We start from the raw sequence: 18,656 nt of genomic DNA on the forward strand, positions 1-18,656 counted from the left end.
ATGTATGTATGTATGTATGTATGTATGTATGTATGTATGTATGTATGTATGTATGTATGTATGTATGTATGTATGTATGTATGTATGTATGTATGTATGTATGTATTTTTGTATCTTTGTATGTATGTATGTATGTATGTATGTGTGTGTGTATGTATGTACGTATGTATGTATGTATGTATGTATGTATGTATGTATGTATGTATGTATGTATGTATGTATGTATGTATGTATGTATGTATGTATGTATGTATGTATGTATGTATGTATGTATGTATGTATGTATGTATGTATGTATGTATGTATGTATGTATGTATGTATGTATGTATGTATGTATGTATGTATGTATGTATGTATGTATGTATGTATTTATGTATGTATGTGCGTGCGTGAGTGAGTGCATGTATGTATGTATGTATGTATGTATGTATGTATGTATGCACGTACGTATGTATGTATGCACGTACGTATGCACGTATGTATGTATGTGTCTGTCTTCATATGTCTTGTGTGAATTGGTTCACATATATGTATGTTTTTTCACTCATATATGTATTTACTCATGTCTGTATTGATTTATTTATACTTATGCTATAGTAGTTTTTTATTGATAAATGCATGCAAATACACCCTTTTCGTATGAATATGTTCTTCTAATGTGTAAAATAATTATTTTACATTTGGCGCCTTGTAAACACTAGATAGATAATAAGTACATGTATCTGTGAATGTATATTTGTGCGTACGTATACTTCTGTATGTTTGTAATTAGGTAGGCAGATACGATACGTAATATGCATCCAATCACCCGTCTGATGTCTGTCAATCTACTACTCCATCTAATTTTATATTGTCTAAATGTTGAAGACATATCACATATCTATCATATGTTAGTCTGGCAGAGACCCTGCGATTCGCGTTCTTTCATGTTGAATACGCGCGCGCCCTTCAGAGACGCGACGCGAATCCCAGGGTCTGGACGTTCTTGTAAGCGACCGGTCGGATTTCTGCCTGATCCGGGTACTTTATAGAACTCCACACATCCGTTAATCAAAACAAAAATGACAGGTACCATAGCCAAATAAAATTAAAAATGAAAAATAAAAACATACCGCGTATATAGGTCTACCAGTTTCTAGAATATATTCTCTGCACCCAGTTAGATAGGTGTTTCTTTAGACGTCACTACCCTTATGAATATTCATATCCTTGCAAAAACGGACAGTCGCTGTGTCTGGCAGCGCGTACTCACAGCTGCACAGCGTAGCCTTCGAATGCAGGCCCATCGTGGGCGCCCACAAAACAAGGCACAGCGACTGTGGAGAGTCTAATCATATGTATGCATACACACACACACACCCCAACATATATATATATATATATATATATATATATATATATTATATATATATATATATATATATATATATATATATATATATACGTATACTTGAGATGTACAGATAGCTCCCAGTGTTGTTCGTAGCGTGGTTAGGTAATAGCGGATGAATAAAATTGCACACGTCTACTGATCTGCTTGTATATTTTCTGTTTATTCTGTTGGTAATTTTGATACAACGTTTCGTCCTAAAAGTAGGACTTCATCAGGTTGAAGATGTCTACAAGGGAGAATACAGACAAATACAGAACAGTGTAAGGATAGTGTTGATCCTAATTAAATGCTAAACGGACTTTATAGGCTGAGTAAATTTGAAAGTTACAAAGGATATAGAATATGACAATTCTTACCGTTTATGTGTGGCGCAGATGGAAAGTGGCGATTCAAAATTGGCGGTAATGGTTATTTATACTGCCTGTCCGAGGGCGCTGTGAGCAATTGTTATTTAAATTGCTTTTAGCTAAGAATGTTGAGGCCGTTTGGTGACAATGTATCCAGTTTTGAAATCCAGATGGATTCTATTTTCTGCGAAGCGTGTCATCTTGTTTATTTATTTTGATAATCCCTATTATTGAAACGTCGTTAATGGTGTGTTGATTTTCGTTGAAATGAATCGCGACGGGAGTGTTAGCTTTGAGTCTTATGGTTGATAGATGGTTATTGAACCTGAGGCGAAATTCTGTTTTAGTTTCTCCAACATACTGTTTATTGCATCTGTTACATGTGATTAGATAAACCAGGTTTTTGGATTTGCAAGTAATGTTATGTTTGATGGTGTAAACGGAGTTTGTTACGTGACTTTGAAATTGCGTGGCATTAGTGGAGTACTTGCAGATGTTGCAACCTCTGTTAGAACCGCATTTGTAGAAACCTGTTGGAAGTTTTGACTGTTGTATGTCGCTATGGACCAAGAGGTCTCGTAGATTATGACTTCGTCTATGAGCTATTATTGGTGGTTTGGAATGGCAGTTTTGCAGCGAGTTGATTTGTGTAAGATATCGAAGTGGGAATTGACAATTTGTTTGATGTTGGGGTGGTGTGGGTTAAACGTTGTTACTAATGGTATGCGTGACTGGTCTTGTTTTGATTTATATTGTAGTAGGGCGTCTCGGGATATTTGTTTGGCGCGATGTATTTGATCATCTCGAGATGATCAAATACATCGCGCCAAACAAATATCCCGAGACGCCCTACTACAATATAAATCAAAACAAGACCAGTCACGCATACCATTAGTAACAACGTTTAACCCACACCACCCAACATCAAACAAATTGTCAATTCCCACTTCGATATCTTACACAAATCAACTCGCTGCAAAACTGCCATTCCAAATCCACCAATAATAGCTCATAGACGAAGTCATAATCTACGAGACCTCTTGGTCCATAGCGACATACAACAGTCAAAACTTCCAACAGGTTTCTACAAATGCGGTTCTAACAGAGGTTGCAACATCTGCAAGTACTCCACTAATGCCACGCAATTTCAAAGTCACGTAACAAACTCCGTTTACACCATCAAACATAACATTACTTGCAAATCCAAAAACCTGGTTTATCTAATCACATGTAACAGATGCAATAAACAGTATGTTGGAGAAACTAAAACAGAATTTCGCCTCAGGTTCAATAACCATCTATCAACCATAAGACTCAAAGCTAACACTCCCGTCGCGATTCATTTCAACGAAAATCAACACACCATTAACGACGTTTCAATAATAGGGATTATCAAAATAAATAAACAAGATGACACGCTTCGCAAGAAAATAGAATCCATCTGGATTTCAAAACTGGATACATTGTCACCAAACGGCCTCAACATTCTTAGCTAAAAGCAATTTAAATAACAATTGCTCACAGCGCCCTCGGACAGGCAGTATAAATAACCATTACCGCCAATTTTGAATCGCCACTTTCCATCTGCGCCACACATAAACGGTAAGAATTGTCATATTCTATATCCTTTGTAACTTTCAAATTTACTCAGCCTATAAAGTCCGTTTAGCATTTAATTAGGATCAACACTATCCTTACACTGTTCTGTATTTGTCTGTATTCTCCCTTGTAGACATCTTCAACCTGATGAAGTCCTACTTTTAGGACGAAACGTTGTATCAAAATTACCAACAGAATAAACAGAAAATATACAAGCAGATCAGTAGACGTGTGCAATTTTATTCATCCGCTATATATATATATATATATATATATATATATATATATATATATATATATATATATATATATATATATATATAATATACATATAATGTTTCACTGCTATTCATCGTTCATCGTTACTTACGTATTTATGTTTGAAAGTATCATTGATCATTTGTTCATGATTGTCTACTGTTTCACGGAGAACGTTTAAATATCAATTTCATGATTGCTTCGCTCAAGGATAGAACAGTTTTGTCCAAACACTCTGCTGAAATGCCACAACACGGTTTGAAAACGACATGAACGGTATATAGCTTCCAGCCAGTAGAGGGCGCTGATATACATTAAGGGCCAGTCGTCGGAGGCCTAGGAAAGAGTAATTTGTTTCCCGGTCCTGAACTTTTGTCAATGTGACTTTCAATTTTTTTTAATCACTGGTGTCAAATTACCAGAGGAATTTGTCTCATTTTTTCACTGATTGCAAATTACTGTCTCTTCCCTTTTAGCATTTTATTTCTATGAAGGGAAGGCAATGCTTGATGTCCTTCACTTTCGCTAGGTCTCTGCAAATGTGTTGTCAAAAAAAAACACTTCATAGATAAAGTCACTGCTCTAGCTCGCCATCTCTTCTTATATCACCAGTATAATTGTGATCATGTCCTTCATATCACTGTGTTATTTATTCATATTATAGGCGCTCTAATTTAAATTTGCAAATTAGCAACTGACGTGGATTTTTGAGATCACGTTTTTTTCCTTCGTTTTCGTCGTCATCTGAGCTTAGAGAAGTCGGTCACGGTTTGGGGAACAATCCCGACGCCCTTGTATGATCCAGAGAAGCTTTTTTCTCGTCGGAGGTGACATATTTTTTTCTGTCTCATGTTCTTTCAGAATGTTCATATAGTCACGGTGTCATCATATTCGTATTATTCCTTGAAGCGTGATGTGTTGCGCTCTGTTGGCGTCGTCAATTCATTGCTAAAAAAGCTAATTTTCAACAAGTACATTTAGAACTGGACACACATTAATTAGCGAGATTTTGCTCTGTGCACACATTTCTTGTCCCCATTCCGAAATGTGTCAGTTCGCTCCGAGATCACGTAGACCATAAAGAACAATTACGATGTCAAAAAAACAACAACGATGATAACAACAATAACAACAACAACAACAACAACAATAACAATTTTAATCATCATCATCATCATCATTTGTACATATGAACGAATAAAAATTTGGCGCCTCTACGGACACAAATCCGAAACTAAACCAAGTGTCGATCGAATGTGTAAAATATTAAAATGAGACGTAAAAATGGGAATTTTGTGTAGCATACAGCGATGAGGCTGGAGAAACTAGAACTGCTGTTACGTACTACTCCAAAAATTAGGGGCATGCGATCATGTTTTGGCAATGTTACTTATTATAAGGGAGGGCCACAGGGGCGGACAAAATAATCTGTACGATATGTGAATGTCAGGAAGTGTTTTAACAAACAGATATACGCGAGAATTATAATCAAAGAAAATGTGCATTCGATTTTTAAAAGTTATGTACTCCATTGTTTCCGCGAATTCATCACGTGACAGGGCTACCAGTGGCATGGCCAATCTTTCATTGTCCGAACGTGTCGGTGTAGAGGGCTGATTTCTATATTCGATCGTCAATATATAATGCTGGTAGGTGACGTACGTGCGCTGGAAATTTAGCATATTTGGCCCTTGAAGCGTCGCCAGGTAGTGTCAATATTAAACGACACTTTAGACCCGATGAGTGTATCACGCGCATTCAACTTAGGCCCTTTCGTTGTTTTATCGAATATCATAGGTGCCATTACGCGATAACAGGGAAGCTACCATAACGGGGAAGATAGAACATGTCTGATAATAATTCACCATTACTATGAGTAAAAGATAAAACTTGCGTCATTATAATCTTCAAAAGCTTTTCTGTCACTTTGGAAATTTCGTCTCAGACGTGCTCCACGTTTTTCTTTGACAAACGTCTGTAGATATTATGGAAACTATTCGTATCGTTGCCGCCATTTTTCAACTAATGAAATCGTAAAATAGTCGCTTGGGCATGAACATACCGCAGGTTATGTAAGGTTGCGGCTCGGACACGTGACTTAGTTGATAGAGTTCATGGGCATTAACCGAAAGATGGCCGTTACCATGCCTCGCTCGCTCTCAATAGTGAATATTGTAACCAATCTCGTGAGTATTTTTTTTTTTCATTTACTAAGTGGACCAATCGACGTCCCCTGTACGAATGGTCGCGCCAGCCGGTACCCAGCTACGTCAAACAATGACGTCATCATAATAATAAATTTCGCTCGCATGCCCTTATGTCAATAGATTGTCGGCAACGTCGTGACGTGTTCCCATCGCCTAACAAAACACCGCAAAAACACAACAAAAACATTACCTAAAACTTTGCCAACGAAGGAAAATTGACAGAAAATTGACATTCGATTGCGATAGGGATTGAAATATTATCGACAGCAACATGACCGACATCAAGGTTGTATGTGCCTCAAAAGTTAAAGCTAAAACTTTCAAAAGATGAAACTTTCAACAAACATCACACCAAATCAAGAATGAAAATCAGGGGCCAGTGCGCAAAGCTTGGTACTAGAGATACAAATTACCTGGTATTTACCAATATTTGAAATTCAAAATGGCCGCCATCCTTGTGTTAACTCTACGGAGGAAAATAAAATGTTTGATTTTCGACTATAAGAAAGTACTATTTTTTCTTACTCAAGAGCTTGAAATATGCCCGACGATTGGTGGATTACAAAAGTATGGGAAAAATTGTACAGTCCAAAAATCTGTCCCCAAGGCGAATTAAGTAACCGTGACTTATTTTGGATCTGAAGCTAACTATGAGGCCTACTAAACACCGTCCCAACATTCGTCCAATCCATGTCCTCGGACGTGTGAGACAGAGAAACTCTTGCCAAGTGCAAGGGAAAGAATAAAACAATTTGGAATAAAGTCAGAGGAAAAAAAACACTGATTAACATCTGCACCACTCTTCATTATTTTTTTTATCAAAACAGCAACACCTGTACATCAATTCGTTGACAAATACTATTTTTATAATTCCCTGTTCAATTAAGGTAGCGGTAAAGGCTAGAGCGTCAGTTATAAACTTCAATAAAACTATTAAAACATAAAAGTAGTCAACATTCTCTGTGGAATAAAAAAACTAGACATTTGGGCACAAAGGCATTGCAGAGTTATAGCCCATTGAAACTTCTGAAAAACTGACCAAATAAGAGGAAGTTGGGGAGTCCTTAGTGTATTAACTATGGTAGAGGTCCCCTAGCTTTTAAAAAAATGTTTGAAAAGGGAAAGTCATTTTTTACTGTTTTTCAGGAAAGTTTGACAACTCAGGTATGTTAATGCATGGGCATAGGCTTACATACATGTAAAATCAGTTTGAACATACTTTTTAATCAGACCTGGTCAAAAAATTGTGAAAATTGCCAAAAATATGTTTCGCATTTGATTAAGTTAAAATTTATCATAATATATTACCTAAGTCAGGTCACGTGACCATAATCTGTTATTTTCCCGCCAAAATTGTATATTGCAAATAACTGAATATTCCAACCGCTAAACATCAAAATATTTAAAATATTATGACCAATTAATGTAAAATGGGATGGGAACTTGTGTAAGAACTAGTGGCAGATGCAAAATTATTGAATTTTGAATAACATTTCCTCACAAAAAACAACAAATACAAAATTTTTGTCGTTTTACATGAATATTTTGAATATCAGAAAGAAGAATAGATAGAGTTTCATGAGTGCCATGTATTTTTGAAAGAATATGATAGATGTTGTTTCCAAAAGTGCAAAAAAAATCAAGAAAATTTAACGGGTTACGGTTGGAATATTAAAATTAATAAAGACGTAAATTTTGGCGGGAAAATATCAGATTTGGTCACGTGACTAAACTCGTCAAGATTTAGGCAGACATTTTTTTAAAGAATTTAATAATTTCAATAATTAGGCCAAATATCAATAAAATCTCGTGGTTTTTAAAGATAATTGATCATTTTCTTACTTTTGGGCTTGATGGGTACAAACACCCATGCATTAACTTACTTGAGAAGGCAGTGCTTGCATTCAGAATGCGTGACTGCTATTATAAAAGCATTTTTAGATTCTTTGAGTGTCAAAGAGGTGTCAAAACTGAGATTAACCAAAAAGACTGCTCTGTGACTTCAAAAGAGGGGTGCAAATATGGCTTGTTTTCAACATTTTTGATAGAATAACAGTTTTCCTACATAATTTTATACCAATTTAATCCAACCTTTGAAATGAGATATGGACATGGAATTTTTACAGCCTATTAACAAGGTTACAGATAAGATTTGTACGGCACATTTTTCCTGTATTTGAAGTACTTTTTGAAAAATCACATTTTGAAATTTGAAAGAATTTTTAATAATTTTTTGATATGTAAACCCATGTAAAATCATAAAAACAAATTTTATTTACAAATCCTGCCGTACAAATCTTGCAATTAATAGTGTCAACATATTTATAACTAATTTGGTAATATTAATTTATTATTAAATTCAAAGATGTAAAAAAATATGAAAAATTAAATTTTAATATTGATTTATGTCATATTTCAAAATCATGGCTGCAAATATACAATTATTATATTCTTTGGAGAAAGTATTAACTAAGGGAGTTATCCTGAAAATTTGAACTAAATATCTTGATTCTAACACTTGAAACTTGACATTAACTCTGAGAAAAGAATTGGTGCAAAAATAGCCTTTATAAATGCCAAATGGCTACCACACTCTTATAATTCATTGACTTTTTAATAACAATAACTCCTATTGTTGCCCTAATATGATACTATGATATACATATATATATATATATATATATATATATATATATATATATATATATATATATATATATATATATATATATATAATATTATATATGTATATATATACATATATTTATATATGTGTATAAACATATATAGGTATGTGTGTATAAATAGAAAGATAGTAAGATTGATGCGTAGAGATAGATAGATAACCGATAGATAGATACATATTATGTAGATAAACGGATAGATAGATAGATAGATAGATAGATAGATAGATAGATAGATAGATAGATAGATAGATAGATAGATAGATAGATAGATAGATAGATAGATGGACGGACGGACGGACAGACAGACAGACATGCAGACAGACAGACAGACAGACAGACAGACAGACAGACAGACAGAAATATCATATACTAGTAGATACACAACATAGGAAAAGGAGAGTGGATCTCTTAAACAAGTTTTGATAGCTTTATTGGGGGAACTTGATAGTTAGGCTTTGTATAAATGGAACTTTATTTTTATGTTTTAGTCTCTTGCTTGTAAATAAATTTGCTAATGGACTATTTTTTTTCTCGTCGACTTGGCGATGGAGTTTGCGATCGCCCCAACTACCCACACTGACCCCCCTCTCCTCTGATTATCAAATTCGCCCATTTCGGTTAACAAAATGTTCATCTTAGTTGTACTGCCAGACAGTTGCTCGCTAAGGCGTGTGGCCCGTCAGTGACCCCCCCCCCCTCTCTTCGCAATCGACCTGGATCGTTCGTTTGTTAAGCAATGTTCAAATATGTAGATAAATATCTATAAATGAAATATTGCACGGATTAATAGCAGTTCTCACAGCAGGCGACCCTAGATGGGGAGGTTAGGTGGCGAGGAACAGTGATGTGCCGGGAGAAAATTGAACCGGCAATCGTCCACTACATGCACCCTATGCTACTGACAACGTTACAGCTCTGAAATTGAGAAGCGACCGACTGGGATCTAACCTTCGGTTTAATAGCATACGCTTTAAAAAAAATCTTCATAGCCTCATCTATTTTGTTATGCAAATAAGATCGCAGCCTATTCTATTCTGGTAACCCCTCGCATTGTTTGCTGGTACTCGCCTGCCCTCGGCCCGTTTCTCTTGCGCGTTTCGTATTCGGAGTCGTCCCGCAGAGGAGCCCGGACGCCTGACTGTCTCTCCATGACGTTTTCCAGCCTCTGACGGTATGGATTATAAATTCTTCGACAAAGACCGGGAGTCGACACAGTCGGAAGACGAGAGAAGGGTAAGGCTACCGTGCACCGTATAATCTTCATTTGTATCCGCATCGCACACTTACATTGTAATCCACAAGCCCAACTTTTGACCTGGTGTTGTTTGTCCCGTTTGCGTATGATCGCAGAAATGGGTTATGCGTTGGGGCTTCATAACATTTCCCTATGGCGCTCAGGCTGTGTTTATTTTTCGACTATCATCACAGCCATGCCCATCATGTATAATTGTTTTCACACATTTCCACAAAGGTATAGGACATGTTATTAATGTCATAGGCAAAGACATCACAGGCTCGTTCTCGACAAACACAATTACACATTGTGTGCTCCAAGTCCATTGTTATTGGTATATCGGCAAGGTACCAGTACACACTGTATACCTGCACGTAGTCTGTTGGCTTTAGCTGTATCATCGATGAACGGGCTCTTGGAAATTTGGTGCAAAAACTAAAACTAACGATAATAACGATCAAACCCGATGATACAATACCTCCCAAACCAATTCTTTGCAAACGCACATTACTCCCTTACCAACTGGGGTTCACTAATTTTCACACAAGCAGAATCGTAACGTTCTTACCGAACTTTGTTGACATCTTGTGAACAACAGGTTTTTGTGTTACACAGATTTACGTCATCCGTTTAATCATTACCAAAGAGTGTATAGTTGCATGCAGTTCGTCACAGACACACACATACACATACAAACACAAACGCTCATACATGCACACACGCACTCAATATGAGCTACAACACAATGTCAGTGCGTTCAGGGTTATTTTCGTCCTTTCAGGCGAGGAATCTGCAGCTAACAGCGGACCAAATTCAAGGTAAGGGGCTTATTCACCAATTGTGACATGTTTGTGTGTGGATGCGTGTGTTTACATATCTTATACGAATGATGTGTTTGTATTAAACAGTAAGAGAAGGCCTGTCACCACATAGATGCATGTAAAGAGTGTGAAATTTAAAACAAATGTTACTATGAAATTTATGGACTGGGCATTATGCCTTCGATTCTGCACAACACTGAATAAAATGCATGCGGGTAACTTAAAAAGACAATATTTATTCCCTCTGAATACGTCCGACATAGTTTTTCAAAATAATTTGAAAAAATTTGAACTGACCCGTTTGACTGGGTGACCGCTATTCTTAGGTGTACGATGCAGACGACACAGTTTTGGGTCCCTGTCGTCCGCCTGCCACCTGTTGCTATATTTGTGAACGCGCCCACGTGATGACAAATCGCACTAAGGCAGGCCACGAGGATTTGAAGAAATCCACTCAAGCACACATTTTAGAATGTCTCAGGGACAGGGGAATATATTTAGTAATATAACCAACGATGTGAATCCACACATCAACTGGGATAGACATTTTTCTTCCCGGTGGAGTTTCCAAAACCGAAAACCGGTGATGTCGCTTTGTATTCAGCGGCCATTTTCTTCATCAATTTTCTGTCCTGCTAAAATATTAACAAAGCTACTGATTAAAACCAAATTCTCGTCGTGCGTCTAATAACACCATAGCCACACCCCTGTTTCGCAACAGCGAACGTAAAATAAATTACGGTTAATTTCAAACGGGTTCCAATCGCCCCACGAGTTGGTATACAGTCGACGAATCTGACGCTCAATATTACACATATATTTTGTATTCAGGTATTGTTGATAGCGTGAAAATTGTCCTAGAGTATAGAACAGTCGCAATGCCATTGATCACAGTCAGTCCTTGCCCACACTTGGAACTCACGATTGCCCCTGCCTTGATCAGTGGAGCGTCAAATTGCTCCAGTCGCAGATCATGCAACCCCATTCAACTTTCCCTGACATTTAAAACTAAATTGTCTGCGGTGAATAAGCTGCCTTAGACTCAAGACAGTTCGGTATAATTTATAGCCCTCCTAAGATAAAAGCGTCGCTGAAAAGGTACTTAAAACCATACTAAAGCTGTTAACGGTTGAAAATATGAACGCGTTACTCGGTACGAGACGGACGGTCGCTACTTGACAAGGTGTCGGTTGTCCAGTAGAAGCTTTCCACGTTGCTTGATCAAAGAAGTGGGCTGGGGATGCTAGTCATTAACATTCTTGAAGACCCCCGTTAATGAGGTAATCTTCTCAAGACTGTGCCACGATGCCGAATCGTTCGGCGGATTTCACCGTGCCACATTGAAAGAACATGAACAATCAACAAACATAAAACGCAAACACCCTCCTTGTCGTCGCCTGACAACACAGAGGATATACTGGCCCTAGTGGCATGGCTTTTCTCGTGCGCACGCAGCAGTTATGCGCATATCAATGTTACTCACCAGGGTGGGGGAGTGTGAAGCAGAAGGGGATATTATTGCAAATCGTATACCGAGACAAGGGAATTTGATTACTACGACACGCGCGCACCGTGTGTAGAAATTTGACTGATAACAAGTCCTTCATTGTCTACATTCAACCTCAATTTCCCTCATCCTTGGGTATTTTACAATTTTTGTTACCTTTAGGAGGATTTAACATGACTGGGGAAAATGTCAAATTCCCTAAGGCCGGCACTCTCTCCCCCCTCCCCAACCCTTGGTGGAAAACACTGATAGTGCATTACTGGTAAGATTCACAAGTCTATGGCCTATCGCGTTCAGCCCCACCATCTACGCGACAGTCTGCCAGAGTATTTTGCTTAAATTTATTGTTTTGATATTTCCATGTCCACTGACTTGGGGCAAGTCTACGCAGAGTACAGAAACATATGGCAACTTGGTCCAGGTCAAAACGCGTGGGCGTTGGCCACCAGGCTTGAATTTTACGAAGCATTCAACATACGGCGCTTTCAAATAAAGAAGTAATATTCTGCTATAGACATCGCTCCACCATATATGCTTCTGCTCGCAGAATGGAATGGCACAGTAAAATAGTCCACGGGACTTTTTGATTGGTCATCTTGTCACCAAAATTTTCAAAACATAGCAAATATTCATGCCACCCGTTTTATGTACCGTTCAACATGTTGTAAGTTTCCTGTTTTAGAATAGGGCAACTGCTTTCTAATAGAGTCGCCTTGTCGCCTTTCAGAATAAATAGAATTGGAGATAATATACATCCCATGCAAAACACGAGATGAAAGCTTTGAGAGAGAGAGAGAGAGAGAGAGAGAGAGAGAGAGAGAGAGAGAGAGAGAGAGAGAGAGAGAGAGAGAGAGAGAGAGAGAGAGAGAGAGAGAAATTTCAACGTCATGTGCGTGCATATTTATTCATTTATGCATTTTGAATATACCCTCAACAGCATACAGAGATGCGTTTGAGCAATGCGATGAAGACATGGATGGGTACATCTCGGTGAAGGATGTCGGGACGCTACTCAAGTCTCTCGGGCAGAACCCCTCCGAGGCCGACCTGCAACAAATAAAAAACGAAGTGGAAGTAGATAGTAAGTAGTTAACGCATGTGGCCCACACCCATTTAAATATAATTGCCATTCATTGCGTGTACGCAGTGACTAAAAATAAAACTTGGTAGTCGATAATAAAACTGGAACAATGGCGTTTTGACGATATACCCTTGCTACCATGCATTAGATGGATTTCCTAAGTTGTCTCCGCATAAAAAAATAAAAAGATCGTTGCGTATTAAAAGTTATAGGGGCTATGTAAACACAATTACAGGACTGTTCCTTAAAATTATGGGTACCGTAAATTTGATCATAATTGGGCATACATCGTTTTTAGAGTATATACAAACAAGTGATATTTATTTCACGGGTGATAATTGTCTGAGTGGAGCGTTTTGTAAAATAAGAGGGCTGATTTTTTTTCCATTCAAATTGAAATGTGTGTCTTGACACTTATTCTGACGGAAAGCATTTCAAATCTTTCATTGTTGTGTAGAAGTTGCGATGTCACTCATTAATTCAGAAAATGTTTATCCTATAAGAGTGGCACATTCTTCTGATGGACCGAGCAAAGAGGTATCGATAACAAAGCCATTTTAGTTAACAGCAACTTTTTTCAGACAGTGTGTTCCTACGGGACACCTGTGTAATATTTTGTGAAACGTTTATGATTGAGCAATAAACCACACCCAGCGACAGTATACCACCGTGACGAGATTTTGACCATATAAGCACGCGCGATAGCAAGTGCAAATATGGAGTTAACTGGTCAAAATCTCGTGGTATAACCGTTGCTAAGGTGGTTCATTCTTATTATATCATAATACCGGCGTGAAACGTCAAAAAGGGTATATTTTTCTGAATCAAGCCTATTCCAATCGCGCCATATTGCGAATATAGCATGGTTATTTTAATGTCGGATCGTAGTATGTTTAATTGCGTCATCAATATACTGGTATGATATGAAAAACATTATATAGCATTGACTCTAAGCTGATAATTTATATTCACAGAAAACGGCAGGTTAAATTTCGACGATTTTCTTCAAATTCTTGCCGACATACTGAGTCAAGAGGACGGGGAGGAGGCAATCCGCGAAGCCTTTCGCGTCTTTGACATCGAAGGGAGAGGGTACATGCACACTGAAGAAATCAAACACGTATTGGTCTTGATGGAGGCTTTTCCGGAACAGGAAGTTGCAGATATGACACGTGACTTGGACATCAATGGCGACGGACGCATTTATTATGACGGTACGACTTTTGCGCAGTGACTTCAACAATTTTACATCCGGTGCTTGTAACTTTTGTTCAAAGAAATTATGAATATAATTTTTCAAGATTGCCGCTTCTGCTTTGGTTCACTAGTCTGTTTACATTTCAGTCAGCCTGTCTGTGTATTGGTGATTTTCTTTGCGATCTGTTGTCGGTCAGTAAGTTTTTTGCCGCCATGTTTAATTCCAAATCACTATGTCTACAATAATCTAAAATCCAAGTTCATTTTTACCACAGTCATAACAGAGATAGGAGAAACAATTTGCTTTTATTCGCATGCTTTAACGTCAAATGTGCACCTACTGTTGATAACTTGTCTTCTTCCATGAAAATTCACGCATATTTTTGTCTATTTGTTTGTTTATTTGTTTATTTACAGACTTTAGGGCTTTCAGTTTATCCACGGCAGAGGCAATGCCGGGGGAAGGCGAAGAGGAAGCGGCGACGTTTCTGGAATGACGTCATCGTCTCCCCGCCGATGACAGAGAATGCTCGATCGCTGGTCGTCAACTTTGAACTTTTGACCGTGTCAGCACACTCTCCGAGTCGTGTTGGAGGTCTCGCGAGAAAGTACGAGTTTTCGAAGAAGCAATATATATGTACAAATAACGACAGATAGAAAACCCATCACGAAGAGATGGTTTTAATTTTGTGATATATCAAGGAATAATCTACATTTAGATGTATCGTGGAAACCCTAAGACCGAATATGAGATTTTTGATCAAAAATTTACTATTTTTGAGTCAGTCGAGTAGACAATAATGACAACAAATCTTCAGATCTATCAATATGCAAATATCTTTCACACTGCGATCGTTAGATTTTAAATTTATTCACCTTGAAAGTTTTCACGACATTGCGAAGCTGACACAACCCAACTTCTTCATTTTTTTTTCACTCAGAACTATGCAATTTAGAAAGCGATTAAGAATTTAATCATAGACGTAAACGATGCAAAATGCGTTCATAATTTATCGGTACGCGTTCAGTGGACAGTGACAACTATGTAATATTTGGAGTTAGGGTTTATGACTTTAATTTCACAGTCAACTTTCACATTGCTGGCTTTAAGAATACATTTTTTTTATTTAGGAGATGTCAAGTTGACAAGACATTGTAGGACAGAAATGTATCGATAGGAAAACAATATTTCTACCTGATGAAATGGGTTGTCTGTTTTGGGTCTTAGCATGCGTACATGACTCGGACACAAGTACATAGTGCAATCTACTTTGTAGCCTTTGTAGCTAAGGGTTTACTTATCTTGTGTTTAGTTGTGTAATTATAAAATTTCATAGGGGTAATTACCAAAGATGCCTGTCAGTCTATTTGATGAACAAACCACCGTCGATGAACCGAAACCAGAATGCAATGCTCCTGCGTGCCTACAACACGGAGGATTATTTTTATCGCAAAATCCTTGACCTGTGATACTGGAACAACAATTGATGAGCAAAATTAGCACTTTAAAATTAGGCGAGGTTAGGGGTGGAAATTATCAGAATAAAAAAATACTTTTGTTTGTAAAATTTGTTGCAGTGCAATATGACTATGAGAAAGTGCTTTTCGTAAGGAAATGCGAGCATGCATCTCAAATTGGAAAATGGTCCGGGCGACACGTTTGGCTGAATAGCGTTGAACAATGCTATTAGCACAGAGATGGGGTACAGTTCTGAGCCAAATTAATTAAAACTCGATTATATTATATCGGAGTGTCAGTAACGCCAATGCGTTGTTCTGATGTTAAGAAGGCAAACGTATACGCCGGCCATGGCGAAAAACTCTTTTACAGCGCTAAAACGGGCCCCTAAACAAGCATAGAGGTTTAATGTCGAGACGATGGGCGTTAACGACTAATATGGCTATCATCATGAGAGAGAAGTGTAAACGTTACGAAAGCTGCTTTTAGAACAGCCTTGTTAGAGCATTTGGCTCGTGCCGCTTCGCCAGATCAGCTTCGTCACTTTTTGTCGTCTGCGTCGCTTCCACTGCGATTCGCTATAGCCGAGTATGTATGCTATGTATCCTTCCAGTCTGCAATGCTTGGTCCTAGGCGCTGAATTTCTGTTCGACCAAACTTAGCAGGCAGCTCCTCCACTTAGTACATGAGTGAACTGATATACATTTACTGCAACAAATCATTTTCGACTGGCATCCCCCCCCCCCCCCGTTCACGGGAAAGCTTTGAAGGAAGGAGTAAATAAAATATTGTGTAAAACATGATCTGCTGTAGTCATTTTGTGCGCTGTCCTTTCTGGCATTTGAATTAAAACTACAACAAAATGTGTTTTACACTCTTCAATATTTTATTTTCTCTTTCAAAACTCCCCCATGAACAGGGTGCCAGTCAAAAATGGTTTGTTACAGTACAAGCCTAGGCAATAATAATGAACCAAGCAATGTGTACCAATATACTGAAGAATAACTGAACTTTGATATTTCCAGTGGAGTTCACACAGAGAAAGCGGTAATATGAGAATAATTAATTTTTGGCATTATGATTCTCATGAAAGTTACTAAGTTAAGAATTTTCGTGAGCCAAATATTGGGGGAAAATTAAGCTTATTTTCAGATTCACGTACGCTGTCTGGTAACAGCGCATGTGCAGAAACCCTAACACTGTGCCTTCAGTAGAAACCACACGTGAATATATTGCGTGCAAAGTAGTACTGGTCATGACGATTCAACCCAAAATCCACATGGTGGGTGCAGGGGTACACTCAATGTGACAGTTTCGGACAGGGTATAGTGAATTTCGCCCAAAGCCGTTTCATAAATGACGAGCACTACGAAATCTTATTACCATACCTTTCGAAACTTTATTGTATTTATCCTCAAACTGTTAACACGACGGAAGCGGTATTAAGGTGGTCAAAGTCGCCAAATTTTTGATGACCCCATGTTGAGCGCGTAGTAATCGGACTGCTATCGCGGTAATCGGACGTCCGGGCTAAAGACTGATATTTTGAAACTTCAAACCTCCGATTTTCAATTTCGATGTGTTTAGAAAACTGTGTATAAATATTTCGTGATAATTAGTTACGTTTAATCCATGGACGACTCAACAATATTTCGACTCGTGTGGCACTTACCCACAGTACATGTGCTGTCTACAGTGTGTGTTGCTTTCGGCACCTTGTATCTTATGGGCTGGCTAACTTCGCAAAGTTTGTAGCCCGAAATATCTTCTACCAAAAAAAAAAATCCAAACGGGACAGCAGCATCATCTGACTTAATATGCTGTCACGTGACCTGTAAAACGCTGTCAATACGGAGCTAAATGAGTACAACGAACAGCATGTCATTAAATGTCCGAAAACTGAGGTCGTCCGAAAACTGTCACTCTGAGTATACCGCCGAGGTCGGACAGTCTATGAGAGCATTGAATATACTTTACGCATATCCCCACGCAAAGAATAATTACTGATAATTTATGATTTTTAAACCAGAGGAAATCACTAATGTTTCTACTCAGCATAACACCACTATTTAACTTATAGCCCATCGAAAAAAAAAACCCAATAATTACACAACGCTTTACCGAAGAAGAAATCGATTAAAAAAGTTAAGTTACTGAGTTGAGCGCTTTCGAAGAGACAAAACAAGAAAACCACTTCATTGAGACTTTGCTTGCGGAATTTGTTCTTGTAATTGTTTTGTTCTCAAGTTACAAATGTCAGATTCTTTATTTGCAATATACAAATACGTTGAAGTTATATGACGCCTAAAGGATGTATTTTCCTGACATACAAAGAGTGAGACGCGAGCCGCAAACGCCCCCAGCGGCAGATTTTGTTCATGGAATGCGGCCAATTTTCACCGCTTGGAAAACGCACATTCATATTGAACGATGTGTATTTCCGTACGCGCATGCGTTCACGTTGATATTTTTCTATTTTTGAACCAGACAAATTCGGCTGAATATCTTAGAAATTTACGTTAGAATCAATCGCCAAAAATAACTAATTTGGCTTGGAAATTGCAGGACCAACGATCAATTTATTAGCATCCTCACGGAAATGTAAAGTGTGCCAACGTCGACCTCAGCCGTGACAAAGAGGACCTTCGAATGGCTGTAGATCTTCACGCCGAGGATCGTTATGGATTCTTCGGTCACAGCCGTTGTAAAGGCCTTTTTGTGACACGTATGAAAATTTGTTTCAGCCACCAAAATATCTACTTCATCCTTATTACACGTAATGTATACATATATAGTGATGCTGACTACGAATGAGGGCCACCGAGAATTCAATTTCACCATCTGTGTTTAACAATCCCCGCCTAA

General features: G+C 38.0%; 1 protein-coding gene across 1 annotated transcript; it reads left to right on the forward strand.

Annotated features, from left to right (window-relative positions):
* Window positions 1-9,541: 9,541 nt before the first annotated feature.
* On the forward strand, window positions 9,542-15,900 carry LOC139119063 (calmodulin-alpha-like). Its single transcript, XM_070682680.1, has 5 exons — window positions 9,542-9,725; window positions 10,508-10,544; window positions 12,992-13,135; window positions 14,110-14,349; window positions 14,750-15,900. Exons 1-5 carry the CDS (start codon window positions 9,666-9,668, stop codon window positions 14,827-14,829), a joined length of 561 nt encoding a protein of 186 aa, XP_070538781.1. The 5' UTR covers window positions 9,542-9,665; the 3' UTR covers window positions 14,830-15,900.
* The last annotated feature ends 2,756 nt before the right edge of the window (window positions 15,901-18,656 follow it).

This window comes from Ptychodera flava, chromosome 19 (assembly GCF_041260155.1).
Source record: "Ptychodera flava strain L36383 chromosome 19, AS_Pfla_20210202, whole genome shotgun sequence".
NCBI lineage: Eukaryota > Metazoa > Hemichordata > Enteropneusta > Ptychoderidae > Ptychodera > Ptychodera flava.